Source organism: Equus asinus, chromosome 6, assembly GCF_041296235.1.
Source record: "Equus asinus isolate D_3611 breed Donkey chromosome 6, EquAss-T2T_v2, whole genome shotgun sequence".
Classification (NCBI taxonomy): domain Eukaryota; kingdom Metazoa; phylum Chordata; class Mammalia; order Perissodactyla; family Equidae; genus Equus; species Equus asinus.
The window spans coordinates 80,499,821-80,522,338 of NC_091795.1; the positions used below are offsets into that span (position 1 = coordinate 80,499,821).

Here is a 22,518-nt window from a genome sequence, read left to right on the forward strand (position 1 = left end):
AGCAATTATCTGATGGGCTCTGGAGAAGGTAACAAAAGCAAAATCATCCTAAGGGCACAATGAAATCAAACCTAGGTCAGATTTGGGGCCTCTACAACATCACCTTAAAGATCTACAAATCCCTGGAATGGCACGCATCATGAGTTAATGACGTGCTATGGGGCCACTGCGGTCCCGCTGAAATGCCTTACTTGGCCAGCAGGCTCATGAGGTAGGTTGAAGTGTTGGTGTCCAGTCTCAGGGGCGGCACTGTGACATAGGCGGCTGCATGGGACCAGTCCTGGTGGTAGTAGTGCAAGCCTGTCAGCGTGGCATGCGCAGTCGTGGTCTCGGCCAGCACGACCTTCCCTGGAAGAAGAAGGGTCAAAGCATAACTAGGAAGCCAGTGAACCTGAGAGATCATTGTTCTGAGCCTCTCATTTGACAGCTGCAGGACATGAAGGCAGAGAGAGGAAGGCACCTGCCCAGGCTCACTCGGGCGTTCAGGAGCACGGCTGGGTTCAAGGCCGAGTGCCCCCGATCCCCATGCTGACCCCAGGCAGGGAGAACAGAAGGGCAGGGGCGCCGAGGAGGGGCAGCACTGATGGCGCTTAGAGGAGTGCGGCCTGGCTGGAGCACGGGTGCTGAGGGTGCTGACGGGAGCACGGAGGGCTGCGAGCGCCACACGGGGGGCAGTCTGCACAGTTTTTGGAGCAGGTGGGCGCTGTGAGCACCTTCACAAGAATCACTGGGGGTGGGCTCTGTAGCAGGGGCTGGTGGGCCAGGAGATGGAGGTGGATCCATTTGGGAGACAACAGTGCAGGTGACACACCTGAGGGGCTTCCACCACGGGAGGGGCAGGAGGCAGGATCTGGAAGCCAGGAAGCCCTTGCTCCTGATTTATATCCCCAGGTTGGTGACCATGACTTTGTTTCTCCTGTTACCAGGAGCTCACCAGCACCCCGAGCTGGGACTATAAGCAAGTAGAAAGCCTCCAGGTGTTGCCAGGTGCTCAGCAACAGGAGACACACAGCTGCCCTCGGGCTTGTACACGGGGTTCCAAGCGGCTGTAAGGAAGTTGGACCCAGATACTATAATTTCTCCAGGGACTTCCCAGGAATCCCCTCAAATGGCCATTGGAACTGGTCCAGGATTTCATGTTGGTTACCAAGGCAACCACTAGAAAAACCCAAGAGGCCAAAAAGATATCAATTAATGAGTTGATTTAAAACTTGGAAAATTTTACCAGACCCGGGAGAGGTGACAGACACTTCTGTAAAGCTGTTAGGCATACAAATGTGCAGAGGAAAACACTCTGCTTTTAATGGACTGAATCCAGGTTAGTGCAGGGTGATTCTGAGGAAGACAGCAGGAGAGAAAAGGGAAGGGCAGGCTCAGGGCCTGGCCTCGCAGTGGGGGAGCGGGGACAGGGAGTGCATGGAGCTGGTGGGCCCCAGCAGGCTGCAATTCTACCACATCTGTGCACCGTCCATCCCAGCCCAAGGACTCACCTTGCATCTTAGCAGTTGCGATGACATCACCAGCCGAGATGCTGGACACATTGACTAGGTAGATCGGACAGTGAGTCTAAACATGGAAACAGTGGAAAGGAGAGAGCATCAAAGCCATAAACTTAACAAGCAGCAAGATAATCCGGCCAGATCAGTCCTGGCCCCAGCACCTCCCCCTGCAGTGCTCAGCCCCGCCCCCAGGGGGACAGTGATCTTCTGCTGGGAACGCGGGGCTGGCTGCAGGAGCACAAGCTGCAGGCTGGGGAACCACATGAAGCCAGCAGTGCCCAGCACCTGAGCCCAACGTGGGAACATCAAGCCAGGATGCTGAGTGCCGAACCTCACATTGTCTACCAGCTGATGCTAGACTATTTATAACTTAAAACAAGGGACTATTTTAATTTCCTGTTCATGAATGTGATGACTTAGAGATAGTCATATATCATATTTCATATCTAAAATTATGATGCCTGTCATCTGGGGGCTGCTTTACCAGTGGACAGAATATACCCTGGAGAAAACAGAATACAAGGGGTTCAGGCGTCAGCGTCCAGGCCAGACTCTGAAGGACAGGACCGGTCTTGCAAATGGACACCTGGATTGTAACACTGATTAGCTTTTCCTCTACCGAGCCACGTGGCCATAGTCCACGGCTTAACTTCCCTGAGCAAGTGTTGGAGCTAAAAACGAGGAGCTGCCCATTTGTTTTTCCCATCTTTCCTTATTCTGGGTGAAGTTTCCATCAGGAAGTAAGTGATAAAACTACAATTGTTACGACAGTAAAACAATGTCCTTGTCAAGCCTGCAGACTTATAAACTGCTAATTGGGAATGTGTTTTCCCAAATGTCCCTCTGATGCCTTCTTTGATTATCAAATTAAGAGGACAGAGAGTTTAGGAGCTGGCCAGACGTTTGACACGCCTGGCACAAGTTCACTAATTCTGAGACAAGCAGGCCCTTCAACCTCTCTATTTTCCCAGCACCACACCCTCAGCCTGACATCCTCCGGGGCAGCCCCACTCTTTCGAGAGGAGAGGTCCTCAAGTCAGTGTCTGTTAGAATCACTGATGGCCTTGTTAAAACACAGATTGCTGGGCGTCACCCCCCAGTTTCTCATTCAGTGGGTCTGCAGGGGCCCGAGAATTTGCATGTAAAGTTCCTATTTCTAACAAGCAATGCTGATGCTGCTGGTCCAGGGACCACACTTTGAAGACCAGTGTCCTGGAGGAGGTAGCTCAGACTATCTGAGCAAATGGAACCCTTCAATGCCACTTTAGAAGGAGAAGTCACCTCGGCACAGGGCTGTCCTGTTTATAAAGCGCTTTTCCTCCCATGACTACTCTGATCTTCACAAGCGCCCTGAGAGTGATTATCATATATCTCAGAGTGGGTGAGTGACTTGCATATGCTTGAAAGCTTGTAATTGTTGAAGGCCCCACATCTCTTGCTTGTTCCCACCAGTGCCCCCTTACCCTGAGAGGGCTTCATGCTGAACCACACCAACAAAAAATTATGAAGGGCTCAGAAGAGAGGTTTAAATCATGGTTCTCCAAGTAAACTGTCTGCCTGTTCCTCTACAAGAAACAGATTCCAGGGCAGTGAGGCTCTGCGGTCCCCCATCCTGTCCTGCCTCCCTTGGGAGCCATTTCCACTGGAGCAGTGAAGGCAGGCTCAGCAAGCTCAGCGGGGGAATGGAGAGCTGAGGGCAAGGAGGACTCCTGCCAGGTCTGTGGGAATAACAACGTTCATTCAGCACACAGTTTTGGGGTCCTGTGAGCCAGGCGTGCCGCCAGCACCAAGAGCAGAATGGGACTCCACTGGACAGGCTGGGTTCTGATCCAGAGCTGAGAATGGGCTTCGGGCGAGCCAGGGTCTACTTACTCTGTTTGCAATGGTGATCACACGGTGAGTGGCTTCGGCCTCCAGCTGGTAGAAAGAAAGGACAGGAAGAAAACAAGCTTCACCATCTCCCCAAGCAAGTCCACATCTACCCAGAGCCCACCTTGTGGAAAGTGCTAGAATATCCGACACAGGGTTGAAGGGGCCAACTGCAACTACGGGGGCCAGCTTGGAGGCAAGCCCTGGGCAGGGGCACTAAGCTCCAATCACCTCTGCTCACACTGAGAGAATCCTAGGACTTAGTATACCAGACATATCCTTGCTGGATGCTACTCAGGGCTTAATTAAAAGGCAATGAAACAGGGGCCGGCCCTGTGGCTGAGTGGTTAAATTCGCACCCTCCACTTTGGCAGCCTGGGGTTTTGCCGGTTCGGATCCTGGGTGTGGACATGGCACCACTCATCAAGCCATGCTGAGGTGATGTCCCACACAGCAGAACCAGAATCACCTACAACTATGTACTGGGGGGCTTTAGGGAGGAGAAGAAGAAGAAGAAAAAAAATGAAGATTGGCAACAGATGTTAGCTCAGCTGCCAATCTTAAAAAAAAAAGGCAACGGAACAAAAAGCAAAGGCAAACTTGGAATCACATCTCTCCCTGTTTTCTGGTGTATTCTCTCCACAGCCACCTCAGCACTGTAGCAAAGGAGCGATATCAACTGCTATCATAGTGGAAATTAGCCTAGATCAGGGTTTCTGAACCTGAGCCCTACTGCCCTTCTGGGTCGGATAATTCTTTGTGGTGGGGGCTGTCTGGGCACTGTAGGATGTTTAACAGCATCCCTCACCTCTACCCACTAGATGCCAACAGCACCATCCCCTCAGTGGGGACGACCAAATATATCTCCAGACATTGCCAAATGTCCTCTGGGGAGCAAAGTCTCCCCTGGCGTAGACCCAGGACCCTCGTCTTTAACCAGCAGATGATGACAGTGATAATTCTTGCTATTACTACCCCTCTGTGGTCAAAGTCTTGCTCTTCCCCTCATGCAACTTAACAAAGTCCAGTCCTGTGCCCCTCCCCGCCCACTCCTGCTCCCACAGCCTCACTCAGTGCATTTACTTTGCTGAGTCTGGTGCATCTTTCTCTACCAGTTCTCAGGTGCCCAAACTGGAGCTATATTCAAGGGCCCTGACAGACAGAGATGACCCGGGGCAGGAATAAGGGGGGACCTCAGCTGACCCACGAAGGGCCGACTTGGTTCCTGTCTGACGGCTGTACCATTACATCCTGTCTCCCTCTGGCTCCTCATCCCTCAAGGCCTCGCCATCCGTCACTCATGGACATCCAACCACCTCTGCCTTTAAGGTTCTGAAAAATGAAAGCTTTCTCCTCACAAACGGATGTCTGAATAGGGTCACAGGGCAAGAAGGCGCCATTTGGCTAATGTGGTCCCTCCTGAGAATTCTTCAGCAGGGGGATTATGGGATTGGTATCGACGCCCCATGAAACTGTGCAAGGATAAAGCCAGAGGGCACGAGGAGAGCAAGGCTCTGAATTACCATCTCAGTGAGTAATAGGTAATAAGGGGGAGGGAGTATGGACACATATGTGCCTCTGGCTTCTGGTGGGAAGGGTCCAAAGCTTTCCTCAGATGCTCAAAGGGATGATATCCCCAAAACGCTGAGTCGGTGGCTTACAGTCTGGAATGTCTTCTAACATCTGAAGGCACTTTCAGTCTGTCTTTTTTCTCCTGATTCAGTTTTGGGCAACGCAACCCCAGGCATGCTCACATCGTCTCCCTCAGATCCTTGAAATCAGAATCAAATGAGGTGTGTTTGGTTTCCCCTGAATTGTCTTTCTCAAGGAAGCTCAAGGCCAAGTCAGCCTCAGCATGGAGGAAGCTGTTCCCTGGGAAGCTTCCGGATGGGAATTTCACCCATGGAGAAAGCGATAATATACAGCCTATAGTTACTGATATCTTTTCTATCCTAAAGATTCTGTGAGTCTACAGGAAAGGAGCTGACAAAGGACACAGGATGTCTTCCTCACCTCCTCTGGACGGCTGATCTCGATTCCTTCCGGGCCTGTGATACCCAAATCTAGAGCCTCCTTAGCACCCTGAATAATAGCAAAAGGAAGAAAATTGAGAGAATCATAGACGTACAAGAAAATAATGAAGCCAAAGAACAGTAAAATATGCTAGACACAGCCCCTCCCGTAGGCTGGCTACTTCTCTCACTTCCGCGCTATTCATCTTCTGAAGAGGGCAGAATAAGTACAGGGCTCCCTCGCAGTAAGGCTCTCCTGAGGCTCACTTCATATCGATTGGACGTATCTTTTCCTCTTAAAAATATAGTTCCATAACTAGCCATCAGGCCTGGGACACCAAAGACAAGAGCTCTTTATTGATCTGAAAGTCAGAATTTTCCCACTGGAAATCTAGTCCAATCTCTAGCTTCCAGCCACACCTAGGCTAACCCTGACCCCGTCTCCTAGTCAAGACCTAAAAGTATATACCAGTGAGTAGATCTCTAACATCTCAGCTCCTCTGGGAAGTACAGGAAAGTGGAAAACTGCCTCTTATTTATTCTGTATGTCGGATCTCATTACAAATATCTCTTAGAGGTGCTTCAAATTCTTTTGCTATAATGGAATTTAAATATCTTGTCATTAGAACTAAGAGATCATCATCTAAGACTTAGAAAACTTGTTGGACTATAAAGAGAGATTTGTTTCCTACAGACAGTAAAAAAGTGTGGATTTTCTCACAAAGATTTGTTGTCCGAGGTGTTAACATCTCATACTTTCTTTTACAACTTGTTTTGTCTGAACCTTGTGGGATGGGTGATGGGTGGTCAAGAATCTCTCCGGGAACCATCTCTATTGGCACCCAGGCCCCCCACCCCCAACATTCTCTACCACCTTACCTCGGCCACGAGCTCCCCATTTTCAGCATGGACTCGGGCAATCGCTCCAATGTCCTTGCAGGCGTGAAACACTTGGTACAGCTCACTGTCCCGCAGCATATATAAGTCCTTGTAGGTCATGAACATCTGGAACGAGTTGACACCCTTCTCCCTCACCAGTGTCTCCATTTCTGCTTTCACCTGGAGAGCAAGATGCAAAGGCAATGCCACGTGCGTACAGATGTTCAAGAGGCTGACCGCAGATGCTGGCCCAGCGTGGAGGAGACGTGGGTCAGTCAGTGGAGTCACTATATGACCTCCTGCGACCTCACAGTATCTCCCTTTCCTCCACTGCACAGGCTGCTGTGAGGTCAAGCGAGCCAAGGATGCAGAAGTACTTTGAAAGTTGTCAAGCAGGACACAAACATAGGAATTGTACGGTTACTCCTAGGCATGTTTCTCCTATCGCATAGGCTCGTCCTGGGTTTCTGACTCTAAATCAGCCTTCTCAGTAAGTGCACCAATGACCTTCACTCCTACGGCCGGTTCCCCTCCTCCATAACGGGAACAGTGTTACAAAGAAAGCACAACAATGCTAAAAATCCAGAGACCCTGGGGAAAATCTAATTTAGGAACAAAGTCAAACATGAACAAAGCTATGCGAATAAGAGGGTTCATCCCAACATTATTTATATTTGGAAAAAACGGAAGTAACCTTCGTCCAACATACGAAAACAAATTGAAGTTCATCTACTTGACAGAACACTAGGCGGCCATCGCCTTGATGGTCAGGAAGACCATGCAGCCACACAGAAAATGCTCTCACTTAAGTGAACGAGTCACCATGTAAAAACCATGTATGAAAAATGACTAGAAAGAAACAAGCTAAAATAACAGTAGTGATTGTGTTAGAGTGACTCAATTAAGTGATGCTTTTCTATTTGAAAAATCTGTAATTAGAAAAAATTATTTTATTCTTATGAAAAGAATTTTAAATTCTAGATGCATGGAAGTCCCCACCACCTCTAGGGACAAAGGGGTGGCTGGCCTGGGCTTAGTGTTGCTGAGAAGCTGCGTGGACTCTCTATTCCAGGCCAACAGTAGGGGAGGGAACAGCAAGAGGCTCGGGGTAGGGGTCACGCACCCAGGAGGGCGTCCGAAATGGACAGAACCTCCACCGAGATATGGGATGGTTGACACTCAGCATGGTCTGCAGCTTTAGCCCAGTACCAAGAGCGGGGAGGTCTTCACGGGGTGAGGGCTGGGGCAGCAGGTTGGAAACCATGGAAGAGACTGGGGGAGCCCCACACTCAAGGCTAAGACCTGAGGGGAGAAGTAGAGCGAGGCTTTAATTACCACCTCAGAAGGGAGTCAGGCCCTTTAGACTCATAGCTGAAGGCCCACAGCTGGAGAACTTTCTTAATACTTGCTTAATTTTGATTCTAGGGTACCCACTCGAGTATTGGCACACAGTGACTAATAAACAATTGATGAAAGAACAAATATCCAGGCTGCTTCCCTGGGGGAATAACAGTAAAACTCCAGAAATGAAGCAAAATCTAAATAAGCCTGTACAACTGTTTTCGGGAGGAGCAAGGAAGTGGGAATCCAGGGAGAGGGGACGGGACTCTGGCCCTGGGGCCTGGGGCACCTGGAAGACAGAAGAGCCAGGGGCCAGGGACACAGAGGCTGAACGGAGAAGGGGCTCCATGGGAGCCAGCCTCAGCCACACACCAGGAGCAGCCTCAGGGCTCTCAGAGCAGGAGCTGGGCCCCAGTAGGGAAGAGGTGTCCCACTCTATTCGTACCAGGAGGCACTGAGCCAGGACAGGACCCTCCGTCTGAGACCTCAGCTCAGTGCTGCCACTCCCAGCATGACATCCAACCCTCGGAGCCTGACTCTTGCTAAGCCCACTACTGAGGAGCATCCTGCAGGTGTTGGTGGCACCTAATGCAAAGCATCAGGAGATGCTGAGAGCCTTGTGGTCAGAGCAAGGAGCCAGCACTCCCGAGGACGTTGGTCTTAGACCCTTTGTGTCTGCTGGAAAACTGATTCTTCAAATCAAGTAGAACAAGTGCACTCTCCCCTTTATGGAATCATCAGTGTTTTTTCTTTTGGCATTAGGGGAGTTCGGATGGTGGAGGGAGGGGTGTTCCACACCTGCAGGAGAGCACTACAGTCCAGCTGGCTCCAACCAATGGCCCCTCTGCCTAAAAGAGCGCTTGCTGTTCTTTGGGGGTTCCACCCAGCACTGTTACCTTGGGCGCCCACCAGGTGATCCCCACGTGGAGGGCGTAGTCACAGCAGACCTTGGGGTCGGCCAGACCCCGGCACTTTTCGTAGGCATCCACGAGAGAGGTCTCCTTGTCAGGCAGGACGTGGCCGATGATCATGGTGGTACCTCCAACTAGCGCCGCCTGAGGGGGCAGGAAAAGCAGTCTCGTCACATCGCTTGCTACCTGCAGCCAAGTCACTGACGTGGGGAGACATGGGGTGAACATTCAGGATAACCACAGACCCCACTGCACAAGAGGCTGTGAGGCCAAGTGTAGCAACGTTTGGGAAACGGTAAGGAGCTGTCTGGACACACAGGAGCCACAGTGTGACTTTCATCATTACCATGGATCCAGCACACAAACCTGTTTCTGTCTCATCCTGAGTGTAGCTTGGTGCTTTGAAAAACCACTTATTGTGTCACCCAAGCCTCAGCCAACCCATTTCCCAATGAGAAGATCCCCCCCAACGATTTTTGGCCAAGATGAATACATAGATGACACAATCAAATGTATAATATAACTGATGATCAAATGTCTACTTAGAATATTAATTTAGTTACACACATATTTAAACTATAATGAATAAAATGTTAATTTGGATATACTGTTTTGTTTTATTCTGTCACATTTCATGAAATAATTCTAGTCAAAGTTTTCATGTGCATCTTCAACCTCAAGTCTTTGTCTTTAGTTTTTCCAAGCACATTAACTTCATTTCCACCTATCTTGTTGGAGATGGAGCACTTTTTAGGTTCCTGTATGATTTATCAGTGAAAAATTATCCTATTCACAATCTCCACAAGATACTACTTAAAAAGAAATCTTTAAAAAGCCTCGTTTGCGGGGTCGGCCTGGTGGCGCAGCGGTTAAGTGTGCACGTTCTGCTTCGGCGGCCTGGGGTTCACTGATTCAGATCCTGGGTGCAGACATGGCACCGGGTGGCAAGCCATGCTGTGGTAGGCGTCCCACATATAAAGTAAAGGAAGATGGGCACGGATGTTAGCTCAGGGCCAGTCTTCCTCAGCAAAAAGAGGAGGATTGGCAGCAGTTAGCTCAGGGCTAATCTTCCTCAAAAAAAAAAAAAGCCTCATTTGCAATCACAAAGCATATTCGCAAGAGTAATTACTAAATCTGTATTAAAGATGCCCCCCCAACACATACACACAAACTTTAAAAAACCAAAACCAGCATTGACCAATGGCTATTTCAGGTTAATGTGTTGTCCTCAAACAAAACTTTATTAAAATAAAATAAATGAGGGCCAGCCCCAGTGGCCTAGTGGCTAAGCTCGGTGTGCTCTGCTCCGGCAGCCCAGGTTTGGTTCCCGGGCGCAGACCTACACTGTCAGTGGCCATGCTGTGCTGGTGGCCCACATACTAAAAAAGAGAGGAAGATTGGCACAGATGTTAGCTCAGGGCCAATCTTCCTGAGCAAAAGAAACTTAAAAAAAATAACAAGACTAAAACAAATGAGACAGGGCCCTGTAATACGAGAGGCTTTGTGAGGGCTCTGACATAAGGTAACTCTCCTCTTTGATGAATAAAAGTTTCAACAAAAGCTACTCTTCTATTTGGATCCTTATAGTGATTTGGAATCAGCCCCAGGTGAGTCCCTGCTGCCACCTCCCAGCTGGATAACCTCAGCCAGGTTACTTAACCTCTCTGATGCAGATTCTTTACCTTTACAATGGGAATAGTCCCCTTGCTGGAGAGTGGTGAAAGTCAAGGGAAACATCCCTAATACAATGGACTTAGTAAAGTGTTGTCCCACTGTGCATAAGAATTCAGAGCTTAGTCATTTATCTCTGTTTTCTGTAGGGGAGAAAAACAGCACAGTGCAAACGTTTTAATGATTTCATGCTTCTCTGTTCAGTTAAATCCTTAAATCAGAAATATTGCTGGGGAATAAGGGACTGAAAAAAAAATTAGTTCAGTGGCTAAACAACAATTAAAACGAAAACTCTTGCAACACTGATTTTCCACGCTGACCCTGCTCGGCCAGTGAGACTGCTCCCCATGTTGTCACGGGAAACCCAGGGGTCTGGTTTCCTGCATGGCTCAAAGCAACCAAGAGAGGGGGCTAGCTCACACATGGAGGAACCGCGTCAGGGGAGGCAGAGAAAGGAGAGAAGGGGAAGAGCAGCAGATTGTGGCTTTACTAGCTGGCTCCTGTTTCTGATTTTGCTGGATCGTGCCAGGCTGATTCATTCCCACAGCAGGTGGTTTACTCTATTTTGTCCTGAAATGCATTTCTTGCTTTTATATGTGGATATGGGGGTGTCTGATATATTGGGATCTTTACACACTACATTGTTTTATTTTTTCTGTGGTTCTAAATTGCTTTCCTTTGCACTCCCTCAGGATGTCTGTAGCCTTGGGTAGAAAAAAGGGAACCTGGAAACAGCTGATAAGAGAGCCAAGCCCCTTCTTAGCATCTGTGGGTCCCAGGGCAAGAGCAGAAAAGAAAAGCAGAATCTCTAAACCATTAAAAGTTACGGATCAAGCTAACAAATTGTTACACAGAATATATTCTATCCTCCTACTCGGACAGCTATGTCTTCATGATGACGGAGAAGGCCAGCCTTGAATTCAGAATTCTGAGAGACCTTGCAGTTCTGAGCTACACTGCAGGGGATGTTGGCCTTCAGCCTCTGCACCTGCCCCCAGCCTACAGCCCCAACCCTGGGTTCAGCCTGCAGCCCGCTAAGCTCTGTCCGCCCTCTGCAAACTGCTGCCCGTGGGCTCAGGTGTGCACGCACTGCTGACATGACCCCAGGAAGACAGACAGGTTCGTGCAGGCCCTGGAAGTGCTCAGGGCCATTTGTTGGGGAATTCCAGGGACCCAGAGAGTGGCCTAGGAGTGGGATAGTGGCAGACATGCTCCTCTTGCCTGGGTCTAAGGGTTGTAACTGAAAAGAGTTCTGGAAGGAGTCAGGAGCCTCGGGCAGTGTTCTTGACTTTCCCAATGACAGGCTGTAATCCAGCAACAGCCAGGTGCTTACTCTGCACCTCACTTCTCAGGGATCAGGTGGCAATGGAGGTGAGAGCATCCACAAGCTGGGCAGGGGCACACGCATACCGGGAAGAATTATTTCTGCTGTTACCCAGGCCTCAAAAAGAGTTGAACAGAATCAGCAAACAGTCCCCAGCTGCAGGCTTGGGAGCGCAGAGCAGATGCTGGATGTGCCAGCGCTTGTTTCTTCGCAGACAAGATACACAGAGCAGGCTTTTTAAATACGTGCAGCTCCCACCCACGGGATGAACGCCAACGAGTGCAGTCTTTGCTGGAATGTGATATCACAGATGTGACAGACCTTTTTACTGTCATCCCACACAAAACAGCCTTGTGGGAATCAACAGCAGAACAGGACCCAATCCTGTTCCTGCGGCTTTCAAAAGGATGTTTATGAATACTGACTGTATGACTGTTGAATGTTCTTAACGGCTTGTATGCAAAAGTGGTGTTGGCTAAGTCAGCTGGGGAAGACCTTTAGAAATCAATAGAAATGATCATGGAGGCTAAGTCATAACACGGAAAAAGGGTGATGCTACAATGAGTGAAAAAGGCGGAATTCAATATGTGTGCCCAAGATGCTTAGAAGTATGTTTAAACACACACACCCACACAGAGGAAAAAGTGGAAGGAAATATACCAAAACATTAACAACACTGGGGTGATGAAATTCTGAGTAATTTATTTTTTCTAATTTTCTGAAATTTATTTAATAGAATATATTACTCATAATATATATTTAAAAAATAAATTTAGGGGGCCAGCCCGGTGGCATAGTGGTTAAGTTTGCACACTCTGCTTTGGCAGCCCAGAGTTTGCGGGTTTGGATGCTGGGCACAGACCCACACACCACTCATTAACCCACACTGTGGCAGGCGTCCCACATTCAAAATAGAAGAAGACTGGCACAGATGTTAGCTCAGGCACAATCTTCCTCAAGCAAAAAGAGGAAGACTGGCAACAGATGTTAGCTCAGGGGCAATCTTCCTCGCCAAGTAAATAAATAAAAAAATTTGGAAGAAGCTAAAATTATTTAAAATTTAGTTAAACATGCTTATGTGTTTAAAATACTTTCTTTTAAAGCTATGAAACATTTCCATTATATAGTAAAAGTGTAGAAAATAAAACAGCATCTACCCACGAACCCGCTAGTCACCTATCACACATGTTAACACTTTTGCTGTTTTTTAAAACATTTTTCAAGAAATGATGGGGTTGGCCCCGTGGCCGAGTGGTTAAGTTCGCGCACTCTGCTGCAGGCGGCCCAGTGTTTCATTGGTTCGAATCCTGGGCGCGGACATAGCACTGCTCATCAGACCACGCTGAGGCAGCACCCCACATGCCACAACTAGAAGGACCCACAACGAAGAATATACAACTATGCACCGGGGGGGCTTTGGGGAGAAAAAGGAAAAAAAATAAAATCTTTAAAAAAAAAAAAGAAATGAAATAAAATATTTCCGATACAACTGAAGCCTCCATCCTATTCCCATCCCTCTCCCCTCAGGTTGATATAAATTTCTCCCATTCAGGTTTTTATGCTTCTATTATGTTTGTTTTGTGAATTTAAAAAATTCACCCAAGTGGTATTGTACCATCCATATATCCTTTTGCAGCGTGCTTTTTTTAATCAGCATTTTAAAGATTTATATAGATTTACTTCATTCATTTTAATTAATTCATTGTGTGAACACTCCTCCTGGTCTGTATTCATTTCTGAGATCAGGGACATTTACTGCTACACACGGTGCTCGAGCCTTCTCATGCACACACGAGCCATCGCCACGTTCAGAGGACCCACTGCCAGGAAACGGAAATGCAGCTTCGTGACACACGTGCATCTCCAATTATAACACACCTGACTATGGAGCAGCTAACTCATTAGGGCCTCCTGGAGCTTGGTGGCTGACCAAACCGTTATTTTTTTCCATGCACTGATACGCAGCCAAGCATTCCCCATTGTGTGTGTGGCATTTGCTTTTATTGTGAATGTGACACTTCACATCTCTCACTATCAAGTTAATATGGATACTAGGACTATTTGTTTAATAGACCTAGCATCATTATACATGTTTGGCAGGATACAAAACATAATTTTACTGTTTCAAAGGGTTACCGTTATTTTGTTTCTGACTTTTTTATGACACACTACTGGGTAAATCAGGATTTATCTGATGCCCAGTAATGTTACCTCCATTTGTTTCCTAAGAAAACCCAGTATACTTAATGGTAACCCATTTTATGACACAGTTTCCAGGCTTACGGTTGGCAGGAACTTGTACAGAACTCAACCTAAACCTGTTATAAATGTCATCTTTATGCTTCGGAAATTCATCAGACCACTGTGGGGCATACGGGGTCTCTGCACTGACCAGGTACCTGCTCAGCAAGTTGGAAAGAAATTCCAGTTGATTTATTTGCTGACATCATAGTGTTGGAGAGAACAGCGTGTTGGCCCTTCCTGGCTTCGTCAGGACAAAGGTCTTTGGAGAGTCCCTCTCTCCCCATCTTCCACATCGCTGCAGCTCTAATCATGTTCTGTTGAGCTCCCAGTAGCAACGCTCTTTTTCTCTCCCCCACCCCCCACCTCTCCTGAAAGAAAAAGGTTTGATTCTCATGCTCCAAGGCCAAGAAGCAACAGGTCAAGGCATGAATTTTGTGCTCTGCTGTTGAGAAGGCACTTGGGCCAGAGCTAATCCGAGCGGTTTTTCACTGGGGAAGGGAGAGGGACTTCCTGGAGCATATTTTCACACTGATCCACAGAAAAGGGGTGTGTTTTGGGGGAGATGATTGGAATCAGAAAAGCAGGATCTGCTACCATCTAGATGTAGACATTACGGGCAACTGAGTCTTTCTGGGGGGAACACTACTGCACTGAGAATCAACTAACAAGTATTTGGATATGCTTTGTAGACTAGTAAGTGCAAGGCAAACATTTCTGTGTTTCTTAACGCAGTTGGGAAAGACATCATTTGTTCAGCTGGATCTGCCTCTCCTGGAATTGCTGAACCACTTCCTTTTCTTTTCACATTAAAATTATCTTCCATCTTTTACTCATACTCTCTCAAAGTGCAAGAGAAAAAAAATAACCAGCTCAGAGGTTTCTCTCTTGCTCTGAGTGACTGCGTACTGGCCCTCTGGAAAGCCGGCTCTTACGCAGCACACCACGCCTTGGGAAGTAAGCAGCTCCCCAGAGAAGGGCCTGAGCATTTCATCAAGTGAGATGATGCACGGACGGTACTTAGAACCATGCATGTAAAAACGTTTTAACAAGGAGTCCCATATTTTTATCAGCTACGCTGGCCTGATCTGGGGAGATCACGCCCTTAACGTGCTCACACTGGGCTTCACTGCCAACTCAGCCAGCTTCCACTGACGGCTCAGGACATGGACTCTTTTCTGATAATTCCCTTCCAGGCTCCTTGAATGCTGATCCCTGCTCCATCCTCTTTTGGAGTCTCCCCAATATCTGTTATCAAATGCTCCTTTTCTCTGAAAAACAAACAAACTAAACAACACAAAGATCCCCCAGCTTTTCTCCAGGGCATCTAAGTGGGGTGTGATCAAATTCCCTGGGGCCACCTTCTCGGTCTCTCCGGGTCTCTCCGCTACATACAGCTCTCAAGCCTTTTCTCCACCCATAATTTGCAGCCCCTTGAGCTCGCCCTGCAGCTGACTAGCTTCCTCTAAATTGCACATTTATAATTAATTGCACTCCTGAACTTCCTTTTACTTTTCACTCCTACCTTCTGGGCCCGCAGTCTCTACAACATCATCAAGGGCACGGTCCCCACTTCCTGACCTCGCGATGCTCTCACTCTAAGCATTACCACATCTAAAACTCAGACTTCTTTCTTTAAACTTTCTACAGAGGAAGTAGGCAACATTCAATGCACAATATACTTTGGGAAAAGGACATGTTCCCACACTTAATCTGCCTGTCATCTAAAGGCATATTAATGCTATTTTTAGAGGTAAAATAGTATAGTGACAAGAATTAGATTTTAAGGCAGGCAGATCCAGGTTTAAATGCCGGCTCCGTCACTTATTAGTGGTAAGACCTTGGGCAAGTTATTTCATCTCTTTGAGCTCCATTTCCTCATTTGTAAAATGGAGATAATGATATATACCTCATGGGGTGACCAGGATAATTAAATGAGATAATGCACGTAAAGCACCTAGCACAGTGTCTGCACACAGTAGGAGCACATAAGTAATAGTGATGATTGACAATAAGCATATTTGTAGGGGGCACTAATGCACACACTATGTGCCCTCTATTATGTATACCGATGCTCCAGAAGAAGCGAGAAACATAAGTACCTTAAGTGGTGAGAGTGTCGTTGGCAAAGTGGACAAGAAAAAAAGTTCACTTTTAAAAGAAATGACTTCAAAATAATATGAGACTACAAGGCATCACAAGATAATATTCCTCAATCATGATGGCAGTATCAGGTGCAAAAGAAGACCAGAGGAAAGGAGGACACGTTAGGATGGGCAGGCTGAGAGCTGGAGGGTGGGCGTAATGTGACACTCTGGGGTAGGAAGTGGTGTGGGCAAAGCTGGGGGTACATCTGGAGGACAGAAAAGAGACGTGTTTGGTTTTGGCCGAGGCAGGTCTGATTAGGACCAAACTGTGAGGACCTTGATGAACCTGGATTCGCTCCAGCCGGCAAAGTTTAGCAACTTGAGTGTGGTGGAGGTCGTGATAATGAGGGGGCTTAGGGAATGTGGAGTCTAGGAGCACATTTGCAGGAAGACTCTGGCCACATCCCCGTCCCTGGACACATCTGTAGTCAGAGCAGGACTCTACATAGAGGAAGAACATGAAAATCAGACTTTGGAACATTACTCTGGCTGTGGAGTGCAAGCTCAGCGGCAGTGCTGAGATGACGGGCCTGAACTTGGGGACACATGTGAAACCTGCTTCTCGGAAGAAGCAGCCAGGTTTGATGACAGAAGAGGAGATGATGTAAATAATGGGGGAGGTTTTATGCTTGTGTAGCTGAAAAAATAGTACAAGGAAAGGAACGATCAAATTTAGGAGGGAAGGGAGTTTCTAGACATCTTAAGATAGAGCTGACTGAGGGACACTCAAGTGGAGATGAAAACCACGAATTATAACCAACCTGCACTGAGCATGTACTCTGTGCCTGTTTAGCTCTCACAACAGCCCTGGGAAAATAGGTGCATTACTATCCCCCTTATTCACATGAGGAAACTGAGGGTTGATATTCATATCTATTAGGCTGGGAGGGATACCTCTTCCCATCCATTCAGGAGGGGGATGGATGAAGGAGATGATCAGAGGTGACATGGAGGAGAGTGGAGGGTGCCCAGGTCCTTGGTCCCACACTTCTTAGCAAAACAGGAGATGAGGCCAAATTCCCAGAGGAAAGGTTTTGGGAAAATTAGGAGTGTTGGTCTGAGCCAAGATGAAGTTTAAGGAAATCATCAGTGGGGGCTGGCCCTACGGCCGAGTGGGTAAAGTTCGCTGCACTCCGCTTCAGTAGCCTGGGTTCGCGGGTTTGGATCCCTGGTGTGGACCTACTCCACTTGCTGGCCATGCTGTGGAGGCATCCCACGTACAAAGTAGAGGAAGTTTGCCACCAATGTTAGCGCAGGGCTAATCTTCCTCAAGCAAAAAGAAAAAAAAGAGGAAGATTGGTAATGGATGTTAGCTCAGGGTGAATCTTCCTCACAAAAAATCGTCAGGGAGATCCACTGCAGAATCAACAAGAGAGGGCTGAAATTAACAAGCTGTTGCAAAGGGCCAGTTTGGGGAAGCCAGGAAGGAGCAAGCAGAGAAAGCAGGCTGGAAGAGCTGAGGGAGTGGGAGCCCACGGGTCAGGGATGGCTGACCAAGGGGTCCTGGCAGAGATCCAGCACAACCAAAATCTGGGGAGGGGTCCTAGGGCAGGCCCACAGTTTGGCTGGGGCTTAGAGTGACATTTGCATTTTTATGTTTGTTAGAAATGCAGTTCACTGCTCTGCCAGTGTGAAGAGGCAGGATGTTCTAGTGGAAGAAGCCTGAACTCTGGAGCCTGGCAGACCTGGATCTGAGCCTGGCTGTATGGCTGAGGAGTCCTGTGGTCTTCGGCAAATGAGCTCTGGCCTAGGAGGATGGGGTGCCATTCCTGGATGGGGGGAGGGATCCCTGGTAGAGGAGCGGGGCTGTGGTGGACGTGTTGAGTTTGGGGGAGGTGCACAGAGGTGTCCGGGCTGTAGCTATAAATGTGGGAGTCATGGCTGACAGATCACCTGGGGAAAGTAGGTGGGTCAGAGAAGGCAATCTGGGACAGGACTCTGAGCAACAACCACATAGGAGATGAAGACAAGACAAAGAAGGAGACTAGGAAGGACAGACAAGAGGTAGGAGGAAGACTGGCCTGGCATGGGGTGATGGAAGCCAAGCAAACCCTCCTACCAAGGCAAGAAGCTCACTAGCTCACTAGCTTCAAGAAGAGATGAGCTGCCCCAGAGGTTAAGATGCTCTCCCGGGAGACCTGAGCTCCCGTTCCCGGAGGTGAAGAGACCAGAGCAGCTTTGGGGTCTCAGGGACAGTGAACCCCACTGCCCAGGAAGCCCTGATTTCAGCCTGCCTGGCTCCGGCTCAACAAGCAGACTCGGGGCTGCTGAGAAGTGAAAGGCCTAAGACTCGGTGCGAAATCCCCATCTCCCCTCCTCCCTCCAGCCTCGCAATAAAGAGCAGGCCTGACTGCCATGCTGCAGGGCACGGCTGGGTCACGCAGGGGTCAGAGGAGGCTGTGTAGGAGCTCCTGCCCGCCCCTCCCTCTGTCACAAATTCCTAAATACAAAGGGAGCTGCTCTTCTCCAGGGCTGCTCTCGCCGGCTGGAAAGGCTAACTTCAGAGGACCCCACAGGGGAAAATGCTTCCTAGGCTCTGGGATTCTGACCCCTGCAGGGGCCCAAGGCAGCAGGGGAGTCACCCCTACTACAGAAACGTCTGGATGAAACTGGATCCAGAGAGAATCTCCTGGAGAGCTGCAAACCAGCCCAAGAACCTGGTCTCTTCCTCCCTCAACGCACGAAACGCTCGGGGAGAGGGTCGTCTGCACAGCAAAGTACTTCCCTCATCTTCACATCCTCCCTCCATCTTCACACACCACGTGTGACGGACGTTTTCATCATCTCAGTGTTTTAGAGATGAGCCAAGACTGGGATCTAGGTATTTTTACCCCAAATTCCGTAATCTTCCGTAATACTGAGAACAGACCTAACACTGCTGAAATAGTAACTAAGCACAGCACTGCATAGACTGGGGTGATCCCACCCTAGCTTCAGGATCTTCCAGAGGGTATACTTAAAATAGACAACTGATAAGGAAGTATATATATCAGCCTTAATATTTTCTCATTTTGGAACTAAGAATACATGAACACCGACTGGTGGGAGAAATGTAAAAGTATGCATGGTTTTTATTGTGAGACGATGTACACTGCCGTAGTTAAGACATTTCCTTTAAACTCTGGCATGACCTGCGTTAATTCCCAGACATGGCAGACCAGCATGCCCCGGGAACACAGAAGCAGCCTGCTAGTAACAAGTCATGCCACTCTCACTGAAGCCATTGGACCACTGTGGCAGTGAGCTCCTGGGCTGAACTCACTTTCAGGAGAGAAATTAACATTTACTGATGACCTACTAAGTGCAATGTTCTTAACATTTATTATCTTATTTGATTGTCAAAATGACTCTGTAATTGAAAGCAAGGACTCAAACGGATACTTGTATACCCATGTTCACAGCAGCATTATTCATAATAGCAAAAGGTGGAAGCAACCCAAGTGTTCATCGATGGATGAATGGACAAACAAAATGCGGTATATACATATAATAGATATTATCCAGCCTTAAAAAGGAGAGAAATTCTGATATAAGTTACAGCGTGGTTGAACCTTGAGGACATTATGCTAAGTGAATAACCCAGTCACAAATGGACAAATACCGAATATGAGATTCCTACAGTAGTCAAATTCATACAGACAGAAAGGGGAATGGTGGGTGCTAGGGACTGGTGGGATGGAGGATGGAGAAGTTACTATTTAATGGGTATGGAGTTTCAGTTGGGGAAGATGAAAAAGTTCTGGAGACGGATTATTGAGGTCACAACATTGTGAATGTACTTAACGTCACTGAACTGTACACCTAAAATGGTTAAAATGGGAAATTTTAGGTTATATATATTTTATCACAAGAAAAAAATTTTAAAAATATGATTCTATAGGGTAGAATTTACTCTTCCCATTCCACAATAAGGAAACTGGGGCTCAGAGGAAATCACACAGCCAGACTGAATGAGGGTTCATCTCTAGAGCCCCCAGGTTTCCTCTATATTATGCAGCCCTTTCTAGAGTTCAGGATAGCGCTGGCCTGACTGAGGGGCTCCCTGACTCCGAGATTCCTCTGTCAAAGGATGGAGAAAAGTCCAAGTGAAATTGGACCTAACTGTGGTTTAGAAACAGAGGAGTAGGTGTGGCTTGGGTTTGAATTACATGAATAAAACTAAGAATTGTGCCAACATCTAAAATTATGAAATGAGGAGCTCTGGGCTTCTCTCTAATCCAGAATGATTATCTTCACAGCCAAGCATCCAATTTAAATTCATTGTGTTTAATACAAAGCCACGGAACAGAGCAGGCTGTCTCCCGACATGCAGTTACCATGGAGACGGGAGACGATCCTCAAAGGGAGTTATGTGGCAGAGAGAACATGGCTGCCAGCTTCCAAGAAGCCCAGGGGCCTGGGGAAACCACGCTAAAATAGAGCTTCACAGAGGCCCTTTGTCATCCTCCTTTTTAGCAAACCCCCTTCTAATCCCAGACCAGCAAAGTTTACAGGCAAGCAGACCACGACCACCTTTATTAAAAGTCCCGGCCACCCAGCATGCCAGAGAGGAGGGATTTATCAAAAATCCAGAAATAAACCACACGTAACCCTACTTGCTCTCCTTCCCTCATCTATTCCCAGATCAGCAAGTCTTCATTTTGGTCCCAAAGCTAAGTGATAACGGTGCCATCAAACTGCTGGGGGAGGCTGCCCTGAGGCCTCCCTGGATCCGTGGCATGGGGGAGTGGAGGCTGCAGTCAAGGCTGGGAGACAGGCAGACCTGTCCCCGCACTTATTAGCTTGGCAAGTTATGTCACTTCATACTCAGCTTCCCCACCTAACAGGAAGGACAATAAGACCTGCCTGAGGGGGCTTTAGAGATCAAAATAAGTGTATAGTGGATACAGAAGTGCTCTGATGTCCAGGCCTGACAGGTCAGTGCACCCCTACTGTCAGGGGCAGGGGATGGAAGCTCATCCGCAGGTCCGGTGGAGAGCCACGTACTGCCAGGTGCCACCTGGGCCTCAGGGATCCTGGAGCCCGTCAGAAGCTCAACATGCTCCATTCTGAACACTGTATTTTCCACACAGCAGGAAAAATATACTCTTTGACGGGCCACTAAGTCTAGGGCTTAGGGATTCGGAGCCACAGTGCTCTCCCAAACAGGAGTCCTAGAGTGCCTTAAGCCTGGCCAAGTGAGCGCCAGGGCACCAAAGCAGAAAAGAGGGGCTACAGCCCAGGCCTGGTAGTAACAAAGGATACCAGAAAGAAGGGAAAGCTGACAGAGGGAAGAGCAGAGGACGGCAATGGCTCAGTGGTTAGAATTTCAGTCTATGAAAGTTTTATCCTAATCTAGTCCACTCGGAACTTCCTGGCCTACCCCTACTCTCCACTAACTCTAAATATAAGGCAAAGAGGGAGCAAAATGAAGCTTCCCCATGATGTCACCATAATTTACTGTACATTAAGCTATGGATCACATGAAGACAATACATCTACATCAATATGTAGCCAGCATCACAGAGGACAATATCCTCATGGACCTCATCTGAACCCCCAACACCCAATAAAGTTCCTTTTAACACACACACCAAAAAAATCATAGCTTTTTTTCCCCCTCCAAATAACTTGAGAAAATTTTAAAGAAAATTAGTAACATTTAGCCAACAGGGAAGGACCACGCTAAGGGCTGAGAATGTTTATCAAGTGCTTGGTTAATGCACTCAGTTTACAACCCTCTGAAGGTTTTGGTCTACAGCCTCGACTAAAAAAAGTTTACTTCCAAGGACACAGAATAGCCAAAACAACTTCGAAAAACAACAAAGTTGGAGGACTTCCATTACCTGCTTTCAAGTCTTATTGTAAAGCTGTGATAGTTAAGACAGTGTAGTATTGACGTAAAGATAGACACAGAGAACAAAAGAACAGAAAAGAGAGTCCAGAAATAGACCTACACATATATGGTCACGTGATTTTTGACAAGGGATAACCTTTTCCACAAATGGTGGTGGAACAATTGGGTAGCCAAATGCAAACAAACTGAACCTCAAGCTTCGCCACATTCCGTATATAAAAATGAACTTAAAATGGATCATAGACCTAAATGTAAGAGCTAAGATCATAAAACTTCTAAAAGAAAACATAAGAGGAAATCTTAGTGATGTTGGATTTCACAAAAATGTCTTGATTATAGCATAAAAACCAAACTATAAAAGAAAAAAATCAATAAATTGGATTTCAAAATTAAAAATTTTTGCTCTTGAAAAGACACTGTCAAGAAAATGAAGATGTAAATCACAGACTGGGAGAAAATATTTGCAAAACATATACCCAACAAATGACTTGTAACTAGAATATATAAACAACTCTGAGAACCCAATAAAAAGACTAATGACTCCATTAAAACATGGGCAAAAGATGTGAACACTTCACCAAAGATATACAGAGGGCAAATAAGCACATGTAAAGACATTCAACGTAAGCCACGAGGGAAACGCAAATTAAAACCACACTAAGATACTACTACGCATCTGCTAGAATGCTAAAATTGAAAAGACTGCCCCTCACAAGCGATGGCAAAGATGTGGAGCCTGGAAAGAATATGAAATGTTACAACTACCTTGGAAATCAGTTTGGCAATTT

The 22,518-nt window shown here is 47.4% G+C and overlaps 1 protein-coding gene across 2 annotated transcripts in view; it reads right to left on the reverse strand.

Annotated features, from left to right (window-relative positions):
- DPYSL5 (dihydropyrimidinase like 5) overlaps positions 1 to 22,518 on the reverse strand; it is a 91,588-nt gene that overhangs the window by 17,877 nt on the left and 51,193 nt on the right. For both annotated transcript variants that reach the window (XM_014850319.3, XM_070512419.1), the window contains 6 exons: positions 8,497 to 8,655; positions 6,260 to 6,439; positions 5,382 to 5,450; positions 3,372 to 3,416; positions 1,491 to 1,566; positions 192 to 348 (listed from right to left, as the gene is read on the reverse strand). In XM_014850319.3, coding sequence (XP_014705805.1) covers positions 192 to 348; positions 1,491 to 1,566; positions 3,372 to 3,416; positions 5,382 to 5,450; positions 6,260 to 6,439; positions 8,497 to 8,655 — 686 coding nt within the window. The remainder of the gene's footprint in view (positions 1 to 191; positions 349 to 1,490; positions 1,567 to 3,371; positions 3,417 to 5,381; positions 5,451 to 6,259; positions 6,440 to 8,496; positions 8,656 to 22,518) is intronic.